Source organism: Streptopelia decaocto (assembly GCF_964273445.1).
Source record: "Streptopelia decaocto genome assembly, chromosome: 3".
Lineage (NCBI taxonomy): Eukaryota > Metazoa > Chordata > Aves > Columbiformes > Columbidae > Streptopelia > Streptopelia decaocto.
In genome coordinates this window covers 17,248,247-17,267,648 of record NC_138656.1, presented here as the reverse complement: position 1 = coordinate 17,267,648, position 19,402 = coordinate 17,248,247, and the positions used below count along the sequence as shown (strand labels likewise).

The 19,402-nt window shown below is 43.9% G+C and overlaps 1 protein-coding gene across 1 annotated transcript; it reads left to right on the top strand.

Annotated features, from left to right (window-relative positions):
- Positions 1–1,418: 1,418 nt before the first annotated feature.
- Positions 1,419–9,406, top strand: PCARE (photoreceptor cilium actin regulator; the record flags this gene model as incomplete). Its single annotated transcript, XM_082048923.1, has 2 exons — positions 1,419–5,185; positions 9,277–9,406. The coding sequence occupies 2 exons, from the start codon at positions 1,419–1,421 to the stop codon at positions 9,404–9,406; spliced, it is 3,897 nt and encodes a 1,298-aa protein (XP_081905049.1).
- Between the last annotated feature and the right edge of the window lie 9,996 nt (positions 9,407–19,402).

Below are 19,402 nucleotides of genomic sequence, written 5' to 3'. Positions count from 1 at the left end.
TGCATCTGGAAATTAGAAGACTAATCCACTTAGGCCAATCTGAGTAATGAAAAGGGAAATTGGCGTGGGGGGGATTGCTATTTTCACCCTCATCCACATACCACCCTTCATAAATCAATACTTGGAAAAGATAAATATCTTCTGCTTCATCCAATTCCTACTTTGGCTTCTTAAATTTCTCTTTCAGAAATGATTATTCTGTTCTGATCTCAGAAGTGAATCAAACGGCAGTTTTGTGGTTTGGTTGGTTGTTTGGTTTTTTTTCAGAAACGGGTCTGTGTTTTTAATTTTTTAGCTTTTTTCTTATAGTCTTAACCCATAAAGTTTTGCAGTTCAGAGAACTAAGCCCTAAGTGATGAAAAGAAATAAAAGTAAGCAAATCACTTTTGTGACTGCAAAGAACACATTGAGATTTTATCCCAGGACACTCAGAGGAAGGAAAATATGAATTTGCATTTATTTTTTTTTTAATCTAAAATTTTACAGTTTAGATCCATTAGAGGCAAACACCATCTTGACAACATATGCAAAACTTATTCTATAAACACTGTTATCATGCAGTTCACCTTTTCAGGTTGTGAAACTATCTAGAAGAGGAAAAAACCCACTTTCCAAGAATTATCAACTGAGGGGAAGAAAAAAAATCAAAATCTTGTTTGGAAGTCTTAGAAGGAAGAGTAAACAGCTTGTCACTGGCAAGTAGGGGAAAAATTTGAAGCCCCTCAAGGCAGAAGTCTAACAGGTGTCTCTAACCCCTTTAATTTCGTGTCTTGTACTCTCCCATAGAAGTATACTTGGTCAAGGTCACCTTTCTCTTAGTTCAGGAGTATCGTTTATGCATCTATTCGAATAGTTTCCCTTCAAAAAGGCCTCTAAACTACACTCTCTTCCTTTGAATCTCTGCATTCAGTGTATGTTATGCTTTTGCAACAAGGGAAATAAAGGAGGGACAGATACCAAGTCCCTTTGCCTCCCAATATAGTGCAGAAAAGAATCTGCCTTCATAAATACAACACGGGTGCTGACTGGCTGGTGCCTGCTTACCCTAATGAGCTTAAACTCTTATTTGTAGTGGACATCTGTCAAGACAGAAGTGAGGCACGCAAGTCCTTTTAATCCATTAGCTCTAAATCCAGCAGAGCTTTCACACTCCTTTTTTTGAATTGAAGAAGAAAACCTGAGTGGGAACATAAAATGAGGCAGTGCACAACTCAAGAGAAGATCCTGGGCAGTGAGCACGTGGGATTTTGAGGCAAACAGCAATGAAAACCAACAACAAAACTGGAATTGTGATGGAAAAGCTGTGAGAAAAATGCCAGTCTGCAGTTCAGGATGAAACAGTGAGTTTGAGTTTTTGTTGTATCTTTCCTATTTCATTTGGATTTTTAATCAAAGATAAAGCCAAAGACAGAGAAAGGATGGGCTGCACACCCTCTCACAGTGAGATTGCGAATACAATTGCAAGAAGTGGTCTTAAGGCTTTCAATAAACCCAAAAGTGTTTTGCGTATTGATCCGGGAGATAAAGGAATCCCACTGCTTGTTAAAGGTTCATCTTGCTACAATATTGATGAATTCCACCAGTATGGGATCCAGGGGAAAGAATACCTGAGAGAAAAGGAGGATGAACTATCAGAGCAGGACAACAAAGATGATTTGCAGTTATCTTCCAAGGCTCATTCAGATCCCCAGGTTTCCAGGGAAGACAAGGAAATTGAGAGGACAGCCACAGATGCTGAAGTTGTTATGTCCAAACTGATTGAGTCTCAAAAAAGTATCACTGAGGCCATACAGATCAGAAAGCAAAGCTCCTGTGAATCAGAAGCATCACCTTTCATTTGGGATGACAAGAATGAAAGCAATGCAAAGCAAATCCCCAAGAAAGGCAAGAAGCAAAAAAATCATAAGCTGGCAAAACAAGGTCGATCTAGCAGAAGTAAAGAAAAGCCCATTTCGTCACCGTGCGAGACAGAGAAAAAAGTAGATTTCCCAGAACTGCTTGTTAAGGCTCATCAGAGTGCATACGCCTACCTAAATCCCAACCTCTCGAAATATGAAACTATACTTCATATGGCCAACCAGGCTACCCAAACTCAACTCTTCCTACAACAGATGGTAAGCTTTCTCGTGCTTCGCTTTGATGAAATCAACCAGCTCTTGGAAGAAATTGCCAGTGATGGGGAAAGTCTCCTCAAAGACATAGGTGGGAATCTGGCATGGCCAGCAGAAAAAGGTGATTTGAAGGAGCACCCTGATCTTCTGCAACAACTACTGCAGTACACGGTCAATAAAATGCAGTTAGTGAGTGGGACACTGGCCTCTCTCACGTCTGACGCCCTGCAGGAAACATGCAGCTACCTGCAGTCTGCTGCAAGCAACCTGGAAGGAAAACTGAAAGCAAAGCAAAGCTTTGATGAGCGCCTGCTGCGGATGGTGAGGCTGCTTGAAGCCTCAGCAGTGAGATCCTGTCAGACCCAGGGTGATGACAGGACTCTCTGCTCTGAGGACAGTGGCATTTGCGTGGACAACGAATCCCTCAAAGACTTCAGTGCTCTCAGCCAGCATGGAGGACAAGCAAGCTGTGATTCCTATGCACAGGGACATCCATCCCAAAAGCACGCCAGAACAGTGCGTGATGGGACAATGTCGCCAGGCACAGCTGCATCCCATGACTGTGCACTTGAAAGGCATTTCAAAGATATATTTTATTCATCTGTGCAGAGTAAAGAAGCAACTTCTTGTCAGGGTGGAGTACCAGAAGGCATTTCTACCATGCCCCAATATGCAAACTTGAGAAAAAGCTATTCCTATAACTCCTTCCAGTCTGACTCTACTCAGGAAGATGAACATTTCAAAATCTGTGAATCAACAGATTTTCCTTATGATGATGATGATGATGATGAGGGAAGCACCCTGGGTGAGGAGGATGACAACACAAGTTTATCAGATATGGGGAAGGATGCCCTGCCGAGGAGGCCCCTGTCTTCACCTGCGGTCACTGATAACACGCAAAGGCAGTCCATCAAGAGGACAGAGAATGCAGAGAGAGAGGAAATTATTCTGAAGATGAAATATGCCATCAGTGAAAAAATCAAGTTTGTCCCAGCTAAATCCAGACATAAAGAATGGATAGAGGATGAGAGTGGAAGAGCAGTTTTAACAACAAGGCCCAGTACAGCAATGGGCAGACAGAAAACCTTCAGGAAACAACGACGGTCCAGGTCAGAGGAGTCCCTCAGAAGCCAGGCAGAGGACCCGACCCTCCTAGAGCTGCAGAGAACTCAGAAAGAGCTCAGCAAAAGGCTTGAAATGTTTTATGAGAAGAAGGATACAGATAGCAACCCAGAGCCTTGGAAATCAAGAGCAGCACCCTATTTACAGGATGAACAAGTTACAGCCAGGTCCTCTAGCAAACTGAAGGCGTGCCTCTCAAAAAATTTCAGCATCCTGCCTAACCAGGATAAAGTCCCTTTGTTCATGGTTGATCAAAATCCTGCCAATCAGCTGGATGAAAAAAGAGGCAGGAAGCCTCTAAGAGCTACTGTGCCCATGCAGGAGACACCAGGAGGCAAAGAAAAGGAGCTTCCTGGAACACAAACGCTCAGTGGCAGCAGCTGTGCCCCCCGACAGTCTGTCAAAAAGCTTATTGAAACATTCAGTCCTACTGATGATCTCGTAAAAGCTGCACCTTTAAGATCTTTAGGACCAATAAAGTGCATCAGAAAATTTGGACTTCCAGTTATTCCACCCACCATTCCTTTTCAGAGAGGCCTGGCACCTTTAAATCCTAAGCATCGTATTTCACCAGTAGAAGACATGGACCCTTCAGACACCAATGGAGTTTCTTCTGGCTTTTCAAATGCCTTTCCTCCTGCACTAGCTGCAGAATTAAGCAAGAAGGACACAAAGGAAGAGGCTGACGAAGACCTTGAGAACCTGCCGCCACCACCACCTGAAATGTTAATGGACACGTGTTTCAATTTGTCTGAGTCTGAAGAAACTTCAAGAATAGAAGGAAACTCTTCAGAAGATGCCAAAAAGCCTGCCAAAACAGAATTTCATGCTGCTAAGAGAGCACAAGTTTCCCCAAAAATGAAAGCCTCTGTCCAGTCCATTGACTTATTGCCAAGTAAAAACATCAGTGGCCCCAGTGCGATCACTAACAAAGGTCTAAGGAATACAGGAGCAGGGGATGAGAAACTGCAGAGGTACTCTCTGGAGCTGAACCCTACCAATGTGCACATACCTAGCCAGGAGGAGATACTGGAAACCCAGAGAAAAGAGGCTGCGGATTTGTACAAGCAAACCCATAAAATCATTCCTCTTCAAAATCCCAGTGGGGTTTCAAAACCACACAGCAACAGCTCAGAGAGCAAAGAGCCCAATTCACCTGCGACTTTGGTGCAGTACCAGAAGCAAGGTTCTCCAGATTTGCTCAGGAGAAACGAAAAAGGCTCATCATTTGCCAGGAGGGTCTCCCCAACAAGAACTCCTCCTCCCCCTTCTCCACCAACGGAGAAACGGCTTTTTAGCCCCCCAACACACCACAGACGCTCTCTGCAGGCTTGTAGCAACCCGCAACCAAGCTCACCCACCACGCAAAGGAAACCGAGTCCCCCTGCAAGTCCCAGGGTGCCCAGCCCACCCTCACAGAAGAAGCTGCCTTCTCCACCACCCCAGCGAAAACCGCTCAGCCCTCCCACAGGACACAAGCAAAGCTCACCAACACCGTACCGGATGCTGGGCTCCCCAGCCTACCGCCGAGATGCAAGTCCCCCACCGTTCTCCACCGCCCCTTCCCCACCAACCTCCCCATCCCGCTCCTACAGGGGGCCAAGACCTGGGCTGGATGCTGGAGGTGAGCACCAGCTCTCCTCCTCCAAGAGAGGCAGCAATGTTCATTCGATATTTTGCCCAGCCACCTCTTCCTTATTTGAAGCCAGACCTCCACAGGAACCCACCAAACCCTCTGTGGAAGCAACCAGCCAGCCTGAAGCTTCACCGCTTTCCCAAAAGACTAGCCTGCTTTTCCGGCAGCCTGGAGACCGGACCAGAAAGCTATCCCTGAGCGCTGCCAATCCTCAGCCGTTCGTGAGGAGAAGTTTCTCTGACCGCCGACCAGGGGTCCTGTTTCGTCTTCCAGCTGCCGTGACATCTGGCAGCGAACCCGCGCTTAACCATGCAAGGTAAGAAACTTTCCACTCTAGGCCAAGGAAGCGGAAGGGTAGCACTGCATTGGCCTTCTGAGCTCCTGATGGGATTTTAATGTCGTTGAGAGATTTCCCAGAAAAGTGCCCTCTTCATGTGCAGAACAGACGGCTGGGCAAAGATGCCATGGCAATTGGACTAGGTGATTGTTGTAGGTCCCTTCCAACTGAAATATTCTGTTCTATTTTCTCGCCCCAGATTTCAGTAGACTGCCAGTCTGAATACAGGGAGGAGTTAAGCTTCCATGGGTTGCTCAAGCCTTACACTTACATATCTGCCATGACAGGTACCCCAGGGAAAATTCAGTGTTGGTTTCATGGCACAGAACTTCTCTTATTTGCGTGGGGGATAAAGATAGCCACATTTAATTCTTAAAAGCTCTGAAGTAACCATCAGGTTACACACATCTTTAAATAACCATTAGGAGGTAGGCGTGGACCAAGAGGAAAGGTATCATTACTAACTTCAGCATCTAAGCCAGTAAACTGTTCACCTGATATCTCTATTGAAATGTTTCAAATCAGCTGGCAAGAATGACAGATAATGTGTAGGCAAGGATCTGTATGGACGTAATTATAGCTTGAAATTCTGAGCTTCTCATGTAAGCTTTCAGATCTAGGTGCCAATTTCAAGTCTAATGAGTCCACAGCCCAAGCCCAGGAGATTAATTGCTCCCATGGCTACAGGAGATTAATTGCTCTGAAAAAGTCAGTTTGAAGAAATTGAAGCATCAACACACCAGTTCCATGTTTGCAACCATTGGTGGCCATTTTTTAAAAAATCTGGGCTTAGCTTTAAATTCTCTCTACCACTTAAAAAAAACCAACAAACTCAAAGCCAGCTAGGAAACAGAAATGGTATTTGGGAATACTCAAACATCAGTGTAACAGCCTGGAAGTAAAAAGGGTTGCTATTCTAGTTTCTTAGCATCTTAGGATGTTTAAGTCCATTAAGCTCTAAGCTACGCAAGAGGATTAAGACCCTTCTCAGGCAGCCTTTCCTCATGTGAGGACTATTTTCACTCTTGCCAGAGAACAGCTGAAATCACGTGAATCATCCCCATGAGTAGAGATTGCAAGACCAACACTACCAGGAGACAAAACTGCACTTGTAAGTGCACAAGCACTCAGCGCATTGTGAATACAGGGACAGTCATGGATACTGAATGAGTAAAGGGACAGTCATAGGTACTGAAATAAGGAATTCCCTCCCTAGAGACAGAAAAAGGACCAAGTTTCCCACAGTGACAGTAGAGGAAAGTGCTGAACAAAACATGCGAAGAACACGGAGAAATGCAGACTGGTTTGCATTCCCAGTTCTAATATTGCAATATATTCTGACATTTGAAAGTTTCCTAAAAGTCCTATATGTTGTTGCCGTGTTTTCTCTTGTTGTTATGTATTATGTGAAGTCAGCTTTGCCTACTCCAGTGCCTACTAGCAGATATAAATGTTTTCAAAAGAGGCTTTATATCAAACCTTGCAAGACAAGAGCCCTGGCAGTTTTATGGATCAATCTGAAAAACAGTCTTTTATAATTGTTAGCTAATTTATGCTTAAATGGGGTGTATTATCTTTCTATTGTAGTCTGTCAGAGCACAGAGAGTAATATAAAAAAAAAACCAAAAACACACTGTAAATAAAATCATTCCTTTCATGAAAGAAATTATATATGCTAGTGTTATGATATACAGCATTTTGGAAGAACGACATATATCCTGAGCCAAATTCAACTTACCATTTATACAAATGGACATTAAAAGTACTCCTGCTGAGTTAGTCCAAATTTATATCAATATAAGCAAAAGGGAAAATTGGCCCATTAATTGCCACATACAGTGATTTAAAATGCAATACACTACTGTGTGTTTTCTTACATTTAAAATAAGCTGCCTGGAGGAAGCTTTTACAGACCTTACATCAAATGGCGTTATTTGAATATCACAGCAAATACACTGATGGGCAGAGAACTGTTTTAGGAACCAGCATGAGGCAGAAGCTCCAAGAGCTCCTCCCGTCACTGCTGCTCATCTCCTGTCACTGGGGACCAGCGCGGTTGCCACAGCTGTGAGCGCCACATCCCCATGCACAGATGCCGACCCCTGCTCTTGCAGCAGATGCCGTAAGAGACAAACCACCATACCCTGGTCCGTCTTTCTCCTTCAAGTTCATTAAGCATACAAGGCTTCCTCTGCCTTGCCATTCATTCAGCTGACAGAGGGAAATTTCGAAACATGTCTCCAAAACAGATGTTGTACTCCTAAACCTCCTCGTTCTGGCCATGTTTGCATCTGGTCTCAAGTTCACAAGCTATTCCCAACCAGCTGTCAGTCTCCTTTCCTTCATTCCTTCCCTTGCTCTATCTCTCCTCTACGAATATAACAATGCCTATTTTTTTGTCTGTGTGGGGGTTTTGTCTGTTACTAGCAGCTCCAAGCACTAGTCACAGGAGGGAGGAGAGGCAGAGGCAAACCTGCAATAGCATCACTCTTTTACAGGTAAAACATTTTGAAAATCAGCTCTACCATGCTCCTGAATTCAAGGATAGAGTCCTCCAATTTTTCCATGCCCAATTAAAACATCAATTTGCTGAGAAGCAGATTGTTAAAGAGAGGAGCTTGTACAAGCAACATGTTTCTCATTAGGCAGCTGAGCGCCCTCTCCCACCCACTCCATTTTATAAGAATCACCAAAAAAAGGGGGTGACTTCCATCTCACTTGCTAGCTGGTGTTGCCAGGCATTAAATGTCAGTGCTATACGCAGATTTGCATGTCTCCTGCACACTCGCTGCTCCCCTAGAAGGCAAGAAGCACTTCTTTCCCAAGATTGTCTCCAGCCCATCCTGTTCTCTAAGGAGTATCAGGACTTAAGACATCATTAGCCCTAACTAAGGCGGGAGATAGAGTCTTTGTGTCTAGTCTTAGGGTACTTGATGAGAGTTTCAGGTTTCAGTGCTCAAGTCAGTACAACTGGTTCCCACACGGACAGCCAGTAGATGGACAGACTGAGCTGACTTTGCTGGTTTCTAAGCTTGGTCGTTTGACAGCAATCAGCAGCTATTGGCATCTTATCAAGGCATAACATGTACAATCGCTCTGCTCACAGAAATCTTGCTGATCTGTAATAGGACTTCTGTGTGTGCAGTTAAACAAAATAATATTTTATTACGATTTCTAATCTCCCAAGAGGTAGAACAAAGATAAAAGATTAAATGCCTTTAAGATATTGTTCGAGGAGGGCGTGAGGATGGATTGTGTTGACTGAATCAGGCCCAAAGCAAGTAGCCCAAGTGAGACCTTCTGCAACTGGGTGATATTTGAGTCTGGATTATTTTCATGACTGGTCACATATCAGAAATCTCTTCCTCAGTTCAAATAATTGAAGTCCTAGCAGTCAGAATAGGAACACAACAGCTTGTCTGTAGTTGAAAGCTAATTCAGTTTAGCAGTTTATATACTTAAAACACAATAACGATTCCCAGATGATAACTCATGTTGAGCTTAAACCAGTTTAATTAGTTACAGCAACACAGGGCACATTTCAGCATGAAGGCCCAGGGCATGAGACATTCATGACCAGCTCCACTGCTATAATCAATTTTGATTCATAAAGTCCTTGTGACCTAAAGACTGCCAGTGTGACTTCAGGAACATCATTTACACTTTCCATGTCTCAGTTCTCCTGACTGTAGTGTGGTAGATTTATACCACCAGAACACACATCCCACAGTCATGTTGGCATACTCAGAAATCACTGTATCCTCACTCAACAGATGTGTAACAGAGGTAAGACCTTTCCTCCAGCAGGGTCTGGAACAAGACTTTTTGTGCAAATCTGTGTCTATCTATAAGTAAACCCAGATTCATACTGATCCCCAGTTCAACATATGAAATGTTTGCTTCCCAATAGACTTTTGGGAGGGAACAGTATAGTGCATACACACAGGAGATAGGGAATTACATAGTATCGTGCAGCATCTGTGCTTTGAGGGTTAATGTGGTCTAATCAGTGCTGGTTTAAAAAGTCACAATTCATTAGCCTCTTAACTTAAGCATCTTTCCTTCTGCAGCTTGGAGGAGAGCCCTAGAAAAGCAGGCGACTCTTGGAACAGCCCTGGCGTCCCCGAAATCAAAGAGTCCAATAGATCTGCATCCCACCCCGAGCTCTACATCGTGGGCCAGGGGCTGCAGAGGGACTGACAGCAGAAGCACCTGCAAAGAATCAAGGCCAGAGGCCCCAGGGGGCCTTAACCAAACCTCCAAAGCCTGGCTCCGTTGTTTTTTTAGGAAACGATATGACGGCATCACATTGAAAAACCCAGACTGGTCCCAACAATCTAGTGAAATATCAGTAGAGGGGTAGCCAGCTGCTTCTCCTTTGGATCGCATTTTGTGGTACAACTCAAAGATTTACACTGAGCAAAAGAAATACTTGGCAGTTGGTCAAGTCTGAAGTAAATGGATTTGATAAAGACAGGACCCATAGACAAGTCCTTTGTTTCACTGTTTGGCTAAAGGAGTTCAAAAACTTTCAGAAATTATCAATACTTGACATTTTATTTATTCAGGAGGCATCAAAGTTTCAGTTATGTAAAAAGTGGCTGTTGTGACATTTCCAGGGGGGAGGTAAAATCCTGAACCAATTGATTTTTGTTGCAAAAACGTCAATGGCTTCAGCAAAGCCACATCTTTACACTGGGTATTTATCAACAGGCAGAAAGAGAATAAGGTCAATACAAGTTAAAACAAAATAACCTCTTTTAAAGGAGTAAAATTAGGGACCTTATTCCCTCAAAAAGGCTTTGATCTTCTAAATCATCCTTGATCATCATATAATCTCATCAGCCCTAGTTTCCAGGGTACAAGGCTTAATCCTGATTAGAGTAGTTTTGTAATAGCCCAATCAAACAACATTATGAATCCTGAGGCACCTAAGGACATGTATTTTTTTCTTTTTTTTTAAGAGAAGAGAATGCTAGCATAGAGAACCCTGCTATCCCTGAAATAGGTTTATATTCTTTCTGATTTATGCCGTTTGAGGGGATTTATTGTCATTTCACTGAAGAGTCTAGACAGATGTTTGTTAATAAAAACAGAAGTTCTTTACAGTCGATTAATCCCAGGCTTTTACAGTGGAATACAGTTTCAGAATTTACTGAATCTTGCTCACCTCATTTATCATCACAATTAAGATGCAAATTTGAATTAATGTAATTTTAATTATTTTAATTTGACATGTTTTTATATGCAACTTCAGTACAGAATGAGATCCAGGAAAAAAAAAAAAAGCCATTTGTGGTCCTATTTTGATAGGAATAGTTTAAATTTTTCTTATGGTTTTCATGATAGTGGCATCTGGGCACTCCGCCTTCACACAGGATTTTTAACCTTTCCTGCCACCTTCATGGTGGGAAAACTGAGACTCGTATTGTGCTGTACAAGGGACCCCTTTGGATACTGAACTCCTGAGGTTTTAGTCTGGTGCCTTAATCACAATCCTTCTTCAATTATTTCAGTGCCATCTTCTGACACAGACACAAAGAAACCTTAATTGTCATATTTAAGGTAAGGTATAGAACAGAAGGAAGCAACTCCCAATGAACAGATGCTTTGGATTGTCAGGGCTTTGTGAGCTTGAGGTGGCAAGGCAGCCTTACCCACAGTGAACAGCCAGGAGATTTCAACAGATCCACCTGCAGTCACACAGGCAGATGCACCGTCCCCTGTTGAACTGGGAAATCACTGCGGGTACTGCAAAGATCAGCAGCAGGGCAAACTGCAGGCTGGCCTTCCCCCTCTTCAGAAGTGTAGCTCTCTCCCAGATACACAAAGATACAAATACATTTGCATGCACTTTGAGTTTGTCTGTTCTGCTGGCAGGAACCACCCAGAATAGAACCAAACCAGGAACATGACAGCAGAAAGCCAGCGCTTTTCATGCCTAAAATGTAGCTTTGAAGATGAAAATGTGACAGAGTGGGAGGACAACTTCTGCTCAGCTGCTACAATCATTTTATCTCTTTATGGTTTTATGCTGAAATGTCCCAGCACCCATGATGGGTGATGAGAGAAAGTATTCATTTATATACCCCAAGTACCAAAATCTGTGGTACAAGAGCTACAGCAGCACATGGAGCAACACTTCAATTCAGCAGTCAGGCTGGAAACCTCCTCTCACATGTGCCAGCTGGACATGGAGTCAGCCAAAGCATCTTCCCCCAAAAACCAGGCTCCCCTGAAAACCTGGCACACGAGCTGTCATCCTGCCGCAGCATCTCTCCCAGCTCTGACTAAGCCCATGGTCGTCAGGAGGCTCATTGCAAACACAACCCCACCTGAACACTGCAGCTGCTGAAGGGTTCGGATGCTGCTCTAAGGACGCTGCAGAAAACGGAGCATTATATTCAAGAAACGGAGCTTCTCCAGGAGTGATCTACAAGTTTATAATATGAATTTATGACTACATACAGGTAACAGACTCTCTTCAGTACAGTTAATGTACAGGACTATTGCAAATAAAGTGTTTACCTTCAATTTGTATCGCAACCATGAGATTAAGAGTAACTATAGTTTGCAGGAAATGATAGTTTGGGTGGCCACTTTAAAAAAAAAAAAAAGTTTATACAGTTTTTTTGGACAATACTTTCATTTTTCATTAATGCAATTTTTCTGGAATACAATTGTTTTATAAGACCATACTCAAATTTAAGATATATTTTTTACTGATGTAAATAAATCAGAGTTTTTATATGCAAGGTATGAATTGAGCTCTCTTACATTCTGTATGCAAATGGCTTAAATCTTACCCCAATGTTATACTACTGATTTCTTCCTTAGTGCACTAACTAGTGCCCTGTGCTATAAAAAGTCTATTTGCTTCCTCCTCACCACAGTGCAAGCCTGTTTTATGTTTTACTTGTACATCAATTAATTTAGGTTGCATTTCCACTACGCAAATGTGCCTTCTTTAGGCTACAAGATCCAGCCTGTACACTGTACACTGACAGAGCAGAGCAGAGGTCAGCTGTGCTTCCACCCTTCCCCTGCCCTGATTTAAGCTTGAGCTACCTGGCAGTTTCGTACTCTGTTTAGTAGAGCTCCTACATACAGCCATGGCTAGTTTGAGCAGCGGGCAGTGGTTTTGTCCTAAGGATTAAAACCAGAGTGCACCTGCTGCAGTGGAGTCTCATTGCAGAGGGGTTGGGCACAGAGTGAAGCAGTATCACTTTTCCAGCCAGGGCTTCATTGCCGCAAGAATAGTGGCCAACAGCTCTGTGTGGCACTTTATCTGCAGACCTTTAACAAGCTGGCAGCTGCCCTTGCTTCCAGTGACGCCGCTCACATCTCAGACCTTGCAGGGACTTGTCATTCTATACCCTCGGCATCTGAAGACCACAAGAACACGAAAGCCCTACACATACTCCAGTTACTTCTTACACAAGAACTACTCCGGATATTAGCAATCTGGTTGACAGCACTACGCAGGTTGTCAATAAAACCAGCGTGTTACAGTGTTTGCGCTGCCACACCTCTGAACACTCAAAGCATTTCATAATCATTTATGAAGTTTCGTCATTAAGCAGAATATTCTGAGAAGTTGTTCCCTTTGCTCTATGTAGGAGGGAAAGAAATCACAGCACAGAGATAAAGTAACCTGTTCTTACTGTCATGTCTCATCAGTAAGGAGCTGCCAACCTCTCCTGAAGAGAAATCCTTCTAGAGTAGCAGATCATTAATCCATCCACAGCAGATACACTCAGTGCCATCATGACTGCAGTGTGTATAGATGCATGTTGCAGGTACAAACTTCAAACTCAGATTTTGATCTTCCTGGGCAAGATCCTGCAGGTTTCATAATGCTTGCAGTATTGATTAGGGACTCATTTCCATGTTGTCCTCAGACAAAGGTGAAGATTAATATAAGCTCACTACTGTATACTGGATCAACTGAAAGTTTGGAGCAAAGATCTCAAGTTTGCATTTCTTGCCCATTTTGGATGAATAATGAAAATGGAAATGTCAAAAAAGATGTGCAGATACAGACAGTAGGCACTCAACAGGACAAGGTGGTCAAGACCCAGGACCACGTTATCCCTCTGATCTCATTTCGGTTCATCTCACATCTGCCTGCCCTGCACATACCCTGTTCCACCACTGCAAGCACAAAATTATCTGCAGCCTTCACCATCCCTAATTGATCTCCACTTTACTGACATACTGAATTTCTAAATCTGGCCGCTTACCTCTCCTCATCCTTTCTTTAGTAACAGTCCACTCTGTGACTGCATTAAGTAACCCTGAGAGGATTTCTGGAGTTAGACTGTATAGAGTACACCCTTTATCAAGGTTCTTTTAAAGGAGAAAGTGGTGATAAGGCTGTCTTACTCCATATGAATCCCTCTTGCTTTAATAAAGTTTTCCTTGAGGCATAGATGAATTGATTATATAGCAAATAGGAAGAAACTGAAAGCTTTCAGTGTTATAGGCTGCCCTTTATTTATTATTACTACTACTGAACCACTGGGTCTTCAGCATATGAATGAATGAAAGCTGAGGCCCAGGGCTGCCAACACAGCAATGTCCTTCCCCAGGGCAGTGACTGTAAAGCTGGGAACAAAACTTTCCAGGCATTCCAGCAGACACAGAAAGATATATAGCAAGGCTGACATGGCGCTGCTGGTAAAACCTAAACCAACAAATTCACTGGCTGCTTGGCTTTTGAGTGTGACTCTAAGAAGTCAACCCAATGGGGCAATTTGCACCTTGCAGCCTTCCTGCCTCTTGAACCCAATATCAGTCTAAGTGTCTTACATTCAAACTCTAAATTAAACCTGTCAGTAAAATACTTCTTTTTTTTTTTTTAAATGTTTTTAATGTTTTCCTCCACTTTGAAGTTTTGTGTCTTTTCTTGTAAATAAAGTTACCACGGACATTCAGGGCACAAGGCAATGCATCTCTCTGGACTTTTTCAATACTGATGTTTTTTAATCAATAACCTGATATCCAATGCAGATCCTTTCATCTTTATATTTCAGAGAAAACACGTGCATATACATACATGCGTTAATTATCCTAAGAGACCTGGCATACCAGTAGGTTTCCATAGCACACTTCTTCATGTGGATAAGCCAGGCAATGGGGAGCATGAGGGCTGCCCGGCTGGCACTCAGTGCTCTGCAGACAGACACAGGGCTCCTGGCAAGCAGTTACCTAATTCTGAATCTTAGACAAATTTCATATCGATCCACATATCACATTAACAACTCCAAGGTGCAAAATAAAGAAATAATCTAGAAAGCACCATGGACAGTTAAAATAAAATTACGATACCACATTCTTCATGTTGAAAAACCCAGTACTTCAGAACTACTTATCCTACCAATAGCCAAGAGAGGGAGAAAGCGTGCACTGCACCTCTGAGCTCTGCCAGCCCAGGCAAGGCAGCAATTTCCCCGTCCAGCCCCGCAGATTTCCCTTGGCAACCAAAGAGCTAGAAAAAGCTTTTCCACAGGGAAAACACTGCTGGAATCACACAATGGGCGCAGTAGGCGTTTAGATGCCCAGTGTATTCCCAACACAACGGCTCAGCAGCCTGTCTGCTCCCGCCACACAGTGAAGCTTGTTGGAACTGCCGCAGAGGCTGTTTACAAACCAGCAAAAATAGAAAGGCACTTCACAGAATCACAGAATCACAGAATGTTAGGAACTGGAAGGGACCTCAAAAGATCATCCAGTCCAATCCCCCTGCCGGAGCAGGAACACCCAGATGAGGTTACACAGGAAGGTGTCCAGGCGGGTTTGAATGTCTCCAGAGAAGGAGACTCCACAACCTCCCTGGGCAGCCTGTTCCAGTGCTCTGGCACCCTCACTGAGAAGAAGTTTCTTTTCATATTTAAGTGGAACCTCCTGTGTTCCAGTTTGTACCCATTGCCCCTTTTCTTATCATTAGTGTTCACTGAGAAGAGCCTGGCTCTATCCTCCTGACACTCAACCTTTACATATTTATAAACACTAATGAGGTCGCTCCTCAGTCTCCTCCAAGCTAAAGAGACCCAGCTCCCTCAGCCTTTCCTCATAAGGGAGATGCTCCACTCCATCATCTTTGTTGCCCTGCGCTGGACTCTCTCCAGCAGTTCCCTGTGCTTCTGGAACTGAGGGGCCCAGAACTGGACACAATATTCCAGATGTGGTCTCACCAGGGCAGAGTAGAGGGGAAGGAGAACCTCTCTGGACCTACTGACCACCCCCTTCTAATACACCCCATGATGCCATTGGCCTTCCTGGCCACAAGGGCACAGTGCTGGCTCATGGTCATCCTGTTGTCCACCAGGACCCCCAGGTCCCTTTCCCCTACGCTGCTCTCTAATAGGTCATTCCCCAACTTATACTGGAACCTGGGGTTGTTCCTGCCCAGATGCAAGACTCTACACTTTCCCTTGTTCTTCTTCAAATAAACAGTGTACTAGTAACTTTAGGAGTCCTTCGATAGGTTTGATTTAGACTCCTTGCAGTGAAAAGGAGACTAGAACTTGTGCGAGCTTCTCTGTTCTTCAGATGACGCTTCCCAGGAGACTGACATGCTCCAGAAGTTCAAGGCAACAGTGCTGGGACTGACCATCTCCCATTTGGGGATGGCAGGCCAGTCCTGCAAAGAGGTAAGCAGAAAGATAGCACAGGGCCCAATGGATCCAGTTATCCTGAGGTTTCCATCTCAATTTTTTTTTTTCCTCCTAAAATTACATAAAACTGAGCCAAGACCTGAGTTACATCTAAATTTAATTTTGTAAGCCAAGCAATTAGCAGTACTCTGAAGCACCATCAGGAGGACCATGCATCATCCACATTTGTTTATTACCATGTTTGAAGACTAAGAAATGTTTCTGATGTGAAAGAGCAGTGACTTCAAGGAGAGGAAAAAATACTGCCCTTCCAACAGCAAGTTTCACTGTCTTTACTACAGTGTTTTAAAAAGATCTGAGAAAATATTAGAGCAGAGAGGGGGGTAATCAGGCAGTCTGTTTCCCTGATTTTGTCTCCAAGGAAAACCAAAAAGATACATTCACTTTACCGGTAATGGCAACCCTGTAAGCTCACGGACCGTTCTTCCCTCCATCATGCTGCCCTGCCTGGGCTTTACTAGGCCAGGATTAGATGATAGCTAAGCAAACACACACAGCCACATAAAATAGATTTTTTCCTCCAGAAATCCTAATTCCTACCTCACATATGCATTTTCTTTTGTAACATCAGAAACCAGCAACCATGCAGAATATGCTGACAGAATGTTATGGTTTGCACTGGGCTGTGAAATGTTTTTTCCTAAGGCACAGGAATAATGGCAGCTACACATTAAAATGCAAGTTTAGCAGATTCAAATGATTGTGAAACAAAACTGTTAAAGGATTTCTTAAAAGGCAGCAATGTCAATGATCACACAGTTCATCAACAGTCAGAGCCAAACCTAGAAGTGCTTGTTCCAGCTACACAAGAATTCATTACGCTGGGAAGCACTGGCCCACGGCAATAAGTTGTCACATAGCTCTGGGCTGAACGGCACCCAGGCTGGAGTAAAAGTAGATCTGTGAAACCCTTCTCACCTGTTGCTGGCCTTATGGTCAGCTCATCCTCTACAAACAAGTTACAAACAACACTACTTGACTGCCGTTCTGCGTAAATGTACATATATCTGCCTTCTGAAAAGCAGGGCATCTTTTCCCAATGAAATACGTTTCCTCTTCTTACCTATAAAATGGTAGTTGAAGGCAGCTATAAGCCAGAAATTACTCGGATTGCAAATGTGCAAAGCTTTGGGATTTGGGCCAAGTTTTCTTCAGGTCTGTTGTGAGCAAAGGATAGTTAGAAAACTTTATTCTATATAGGACCTTTTGGGTACACTGTCTCCCAAACGTGTAAATAAATGGTGCCATTGTAATGCCAAATACTGAAAAGTAGCAGCAGATGACACAAAGAAGCCATGGCAAAAGACAAAGAGGAGGAGAGGGCCAGTAAGGGAAGGATACAGTGGGATAGATTTATGCATTGTTGGAAATGCACTAAGGAAGATTTTAGGCCAACTTTTACTGGGACAGGAGCAATCTGTAATTTTAAAAAAAAAAGAAACGATAGCTTCCTACAGGCATGAAACGTGAACTACTGTCACCCCTGGGCAGGACCAAAAGAGGGGCACGCTGTTACCATTACCTTCAAACAGAGCATTAATGGCAGGATCACGGGGAGGTCCAGCCTGCAGGGCCACCCACCAGCACCACTGGGCTGCGTCAGCTGCAGGGCGGCCGTTCCCTGGGGAAACAGGAGCGTGTTTTGTTTTCACTGGGTGATACTGAAAATAAAAAGCTGCCAGAACAATACAGCAATCAAAGCAATAGAGATCCTCGTACTGGCACAATTATGCACATGTGAAAGTCATCTTATTAGAATAGCCAACTTCCCTTCTTGAAATAACACATACTACTACTTGTATGTTTGCGCTGACAGAAATGCGTCAACACTGAGCAGTTTTATAGTCTGATCTATTGTATACACTGTCAGCATGCACAGAGGAGGACCATTGTGAAAAGGAAGTGTCTCTAGGTATAGATGTGTGCGTACAGATGTGCATGCATCTGCAGAGGAAGCCCCAGCAGCAGCAGTTGAATCAGAGGGAATGTGACATTTCAGGCTGTGCCTGAGAGCCGGGGCACAGCTGCAGTGCCGGCCGCAGGGCACCCACGTCCCTTCCAGGAGCCAGCAGCAGGGAGGGACAGACCTACGCATCCTGCAGCCCTCACCCCGGTCTCCAGAGGGGGCCGAGGTTGTACTTTCTGCTCTCAAATGCAGCAGAGGTGAAACGTGCTAAGCCGCCATGAGAACAGCACAGCCTTTATTCATCCAGGGCACAGCTATTAGCACAGCGCATGGCTTTTACAGCTCCTTTACCACTGCCAACTGCATTCAAAGCTGTTGGGGGGCTTTTAAGGAAACACAGGGGCAGTTTGTTGGCCAGAGTTACTGTTTTTTTTCAGCTAAAGATATCAAGGCAGAGTGGAGGCTTAATGGTTCAGGTCAACTCTAATTTTAACGAGAGTGGTTTTCTCACCTCTGTGTGTATCAAAGGAGGTATCACAGTATCAGGATTCAGTGGCAGCTGTCAGAGATTTGGTAGCAACGCAACCACTTTTATTCCCATCGTCACTATTTAACAAGGATTAAAATAGCCACCTCAGTGCAAATCCCCTTCCTCTGCTGGAGAGAGGGATTGCAGCACCTGGTTCCCAAGCTCACCTTTAACCTTGGCAAGAGCAAACTCTACCAGAATCACCTTATTCTGATCCATGACCCAGCTGCACCTCTGCAAAAGCAGCTCCATTCAGGTGCATTCTTTAATTCTTTGCTCCACCTCTCACAGCAGCACCATGAGGCAGGATCAACATTATTTACATCAGGACCCTTCAGCCTCTGCACCGTGCTTTGGGTCCAACTTTCCTTCCTTGTCCTCCTGGTTTGCCATTCATTTTTCCATACCCTTCCCAAAGCCTTCTTGGCACTGCCAAGTTCATGCACGTACGTTCTGCTGCAGGGGTTTGTGGTTGCGCTCCCACAGGCAGATTCAGGGTCCAGCTAACCCATCTGCATGGCACAGGCACTGCGAAGAGCAGGTAAGTCATGACATCAGGTGTGCGCTTTGGCTCTCGGTGAGAAGAAAGTGCCCATTTGAGGAAAAGATGAATTTTGCAGACTGGATTCAGTGTACATAGCACCAGTCTCTCTGCTCATGCAACTTCAGAGTTCTAATGCCCCCTTGCACAGGGAGATGGCAAAAGACCACTCCCTGCTCTGCAGGGGAATGTAAACTTTCTTCACTCCTTCATGGTAGACACCATGTTTACCTTTTCCCCCCTACCTGCCCTTATGACAACAACTTCATCAAGCAGGAAGAACCATCTGTGACAGCCAGGGTCTGTCCTGGGCCTTGGGAAGGATGTAGGGTAAGAGTAAGCCAATGTACAAAGTTATCATTCATTTATTTTCCTATGCTAACTTCTGTGGTTCAGCAACTGCACTGCACATTAAATGAAATAATTAAATGAATTAAACTGGGCCTGCGAGTGCAGCTTGCAGTCTCCTCTCTGGTGAGACTTCTAGAATAAAATTATAATAAAAATAAGTTTGAAAAGTTAAATATTTAAATTCTTATCA